This window comes from Rhagoletis zephyria, unplaced genomic scaffold (genome assembly GCF_001687245.7).
Source record: "Rhagoletis zephyria isolate East Lansing unplaced genomic scaffold, Rhagoletis_zephyria_1.1 Rzeph_scaffold_14998, whole genome shotgun sequence".
In the NCBI taxonomy this organism is placed as follows: Eukaryota; Metazoa; Arthropoda; class Insecta; order Diptera; family Tephritidae; genus Rhagoletis; species Rhagoletis zephyria.
In genome coordinates, this window is record NW_016172065.1 from 9,186 (window position 1) to 13,569 (window position 4,384).

Consider the following 4,384-nt stretch of genomic DNA (forward strand, 5'->3'; position numbering starts at 1 on the left):
GACTAGCAAATAACCAGCGTGCTTCACTGCGCCTTAACAATGTTTTTTTGTCTTTTTGATACCCATATTGTAATATTTAATTTTTTTCACCAATTTTATTAAATACAATTTTTCAAACAGGTGGCAACCCTCCTCAAAAATATTTTCGGCAGTACACTTTCCTAAACCTCTTCAGTTTATCAATTAAATTAAATTAAAACTTTCAAACAGGTGGCAGCCTCCCACCAAAATATTTTTCGCTGTAAATCTTCTTAAACTTCTTTCTTCTGACAGCCATATTGGAATTGTTAATTTACCTCATAAATTTACTCAAAGTGCAATTTTAATACAGGTGGCAACCCTCTATTTTTTTCTTTCTTCTTTAAGTTGGACCTCTAGCAATGCATCGGTGAAAACTGCACACTTCATGCATTAGTTTTCGAGTGATGCGCACATAAACATACAGCAGACAGACAGACAAAAAATCTAAAAATTGTTCTGTTGCTCCATATTAAAATTTCTCTAATATCTGTTATGTACAGACATCAGCCTGTTACAATTTGATGTATTATCAGGCCTGTTCTGAAATCCTATTTCTATCGGAAGCGGAATTGAATCCGATCGTATTTGCAGAATCGTGTTATGTAATCCTATCGAATTTAAATTATCGAAATCAATGTTTGAATCCGATTGTTCACCGTGTTTGGTGTTCTGTATTTCGACTTATCGGAAATTTCTGTTTGAATAAATCCGTCAAAGTTTTGGTCCGCGGAATTAATACGTTTTTTTGAAGTTTTTGTTTTATGAATCAAATAGAATTAGGAAATGTAAGTATAAAGCGTGGTCTTCATATTTATTATAAATTATTCAGATTTTAAGAATGCGGCTCAAAGCGCAACGTTGCTGGAATTCATGGAGCGCAATTCAGACATAGCCCAAGGCCATACAAAGGGTGACCGGGTAAGAGTGGAGCAGCAATGGCAAAAGTTGGCTAATATTTTAAATAGTCAAGGTCCAAGTAAGGATGTAAACGGTTGGAAAAGGGTAAAGTTGTATAACAGACATTCACTGTCTGGAAGTGTGAGGTTCGGAAGAAACTGGTGCGCAACCGTAAAGAACCTTCTGGTGGCGAAGTATTTAATAGGTATAACCTCACAGAAGCTGAAGAAACTCTTGCTCGCATAACGGGCATGTATACAGTGGTACAGGGTATACCTGAAACAACATCATTTGGGTTGGATGAGACGGTTGACCTCCAGGTGGAAGTGCTCGATCTAACCGAGGAAGAAATGATGCCCTCAACATCAACTCGGCAAAATAGCACCATTATTATGGAACGGTTCTGCAACGCTTTGGAGAAAATTAATGATACGTTAAATGCAATTAAAGAAGATCTTAGGCATCATCACAACAATATGGAAGAGATTTTTAAAGAAAAATAGGTATTAAAAGGGACACACAGAAGGATTTTGCAATAATTATTTTTACGGTATTAAAAATGTTTTTCACGGTAATTTTTTCCTTTATTTTTTAATAGAAATATAGCTTATTCGGCAACAAAAACCATGAAAATTAATATTTTAAACTTAAGAGAAAATGAAGGAAAATTCAAGAAAATTTCATCAAAATTTTTAGCTTTTTAATCAGATACTTTACAAAGAATTCGAGTATGCATTCAATTTTAGTACAAAAAAGTGCAAGTTTTAAGTTGCTAAAAAATTCCGTTGATTTCTGATAATTTAGTTTTTGTTGACGGTGTTGAGCTTTTTCTTCGATATTACGACATTTCTTGTGTGGAAGAAAAAAATGCTGAACACTTTCAGCAAAAACAAAATTATCAGATATCAAAAATTTTTCAGCAACTTAAAACTTGCACTTCATTGAACTAAAATTGAATGCATACTCGAATTCTTTGTAAACTATCTGATTAAAAAGTTTACAATTTTGATGAAAATTTGCAGAAATTTCCTTAATTTTTTCTTAAGTTTGAAATTTTGAGTTACATGTTTTTTTTACCGAATAAGCTATATTTTTATTAATAACGAGCTTGAGGTAGCTGGGACTTAACATTGATTTTTAGCATTTTTTTTTTTTTTTTTGTTTAAGGTGTTGCTCATTTTCTCCGTATAAAATAACTTCGATAATTTTTTTATACGGAAAAAATGTGCGACACCTTCAACAAAAAGAATTGCCAAAAATCAGTGGTGAGTCCTACTAGCTTCCACATATTTGCACTTTATTATATCAAAATTGAATGGGCTAAAAACTGCATACTCAACTTTTTTCTCGAGAGCCTAAATAAAAAGTGCAATATTTGAATGAAATTTTACAGAATTTTCTTTAATTTTGCACAAGGTTTGGAGCCCTAATTTTTGGGGTTTTTGTTGTAGAATGAACCATAATTTTATTATTGAATAAGTTAAATAAATTATTACAGTACGTACATCAGTCGATATACTTTAAAAAGGTTTTATATTTAAACTGTGTAGATGTAGGAGTACCACCTGTTTGAAAAATCAATTTTGTTTGCGGCTAACATGTTCAACTCTAAACTAAATTTTATTTCATATTTTCCAGCTCATAATATAGAATCATGATTCAATAATACAAGGTTAGATAATTATTGACAGCTGCGGTTTGACACTCCCTTACAAAAGGTTGCATTTGCGAAGGACAGAGAAAAGGCAAGAATGCAATCCCTTGTTGGGAAAATGGTAGTAGAAAAGTACGCAAAGTAGGCAATTAGTAGTGAAATTCCTTTTGTAAATTCTAAAGTATTTGCAGGAAATCTGGCATTTTAAACGAAATGTTGAACGTAATATTTATATATCTACGTGAATTACGTAATTTATATGCTATTTAGCTGTTTAAAAACTGCAAAATGACTCAAAATTAAAATAAGACTACTATGAGATTGATATAAACATCCAATGCTTATGTTTTCATCAGTTAAATTGCTTCATATGCATATACAAATAAACATATTGCACAAAAGCTTATACTTTTATTTCACACCAAAGCTACACTGTTTCCATGTAAATTTGCAAAGAAGCAACACGGTGCCACCGCTAAGGGAGCGGTGCGAGAGAGACAACTGTCAATTTATCGAACCTTGTATTATTGAATCATGATATAGAATTTGCACTTATTTTATTTTAACTCAATGCGCATGCCATAAACAAAAATGGGAACGAAACTTTTGGCGCTCTAACTTAATAGTTTTTTTTTTGCATAGTTTTGCGTGGAAAGAATTTAACATAGAAATGCTGTCTGTAACACAAAAGCGTGTGTGAGTGTATATACACACATACAATATGTACATATGTATGCACATACATATTTTAATGGCAGTGCAAAATTCAAAGCAAATTTTATGCGCTGAATTAAATTTTGCATTATCCTTGCATTAAAATGCATTTCATAATTTTACTTTTCATTTTTTTTTTTGTGCCCACAATAAAATAATGGCGAACCGACTGGCAACGACTGCTAATGGCTATATGCTGACTTCTTTGTTCCTGGACTCCAGTGCTTCCAGCGGCGGGTATTTCATAAATGTATGCATCTTTTGTTTTCCATAGTTTTCTGCACTTCGTACCTCGCGCTTCACGCTCCCGATGCCTTGGCTTTTCTTTTACTTTCCACTTTTCTTATTGTATTTGCCTAACGCTTCAACACTGGGGACAAAATTTGCCGAACAAAAGTATACTCGTAAGTATAACCGGAAACTTTTCCACCACTGCACAAAACAATGCAATAAATTTTTCCTATAAATAAAAAATAAAATAACGGCAAACCACGTGAAAAATAATTGCAAAATAAAGCAACTCGTACTAGAGCGGAGGAAGTACATAATAGATCTGGATATGCATATATATGTACATACATTGATACATATTCATACATGGATTTAGATTCAAAATTTTAGAACGAAAAGTAAGGTCGATGGGTAAAATGCAAAAACTGCTTTTTTATTGCTAGTTGTTTGTACATATATTTTTATTCAACATTCGCCGAGTACGCGAACCGCGTTGGTGGTTTTGAATTTCTGCTGGTTATTGAATAGATTTTTGAGGGGGGGGAGAGGGGGTTGGGGTGGGCACATGAACTCGCATTCGCCCACAGACTTTGGTTTTTCGTAATTTCTCTAATATTTATGTATGCTTTGGTAGAATATGCAAAGGGAACTATTTTTGAATAGATTAACTGGTAGCCAAGAATAGTTCCATATACATACATATTTACTGCGTTTTTCTATGGAGACAAAGCATCGAAAACCGCCAAAGCAGGAATTTAAATAAACTCGGTGCCACCGTTTAAGTTTTCCACCGGGTGATATTTTATCAACTAGCTCTTCTGGAATTGTGGCAACGCGCACTAACATCTATGACATATGAAGCCTTGA

The 4,384-nt window shown here is 33.3% G+C and overlaps 1 protein-coding gene across 1 annotated transcript; it reads left to right on the top strand.

Annotated features, from left to right (window-relative positions):
• Nucleotides 1-891: 891 nt before the first annotated feature.
• Nucleotides 892-1,421, top strand: LOC108378810 (uncharacterized). Its single transcript, XM_017635120.1, has 2 exons — nt 892-1,023; nt 1,065-1,421. Exons 1-2 carry the CDS (start codon nt 892-894, stop codon nt 1,419-1,421), a joined length of 489 nt encoding a protein of 162 aa, XP_017490609.1.
• The last annotated feature ends 2,963 nt before the right edge of the window (nt 1,422-4,384 follow it).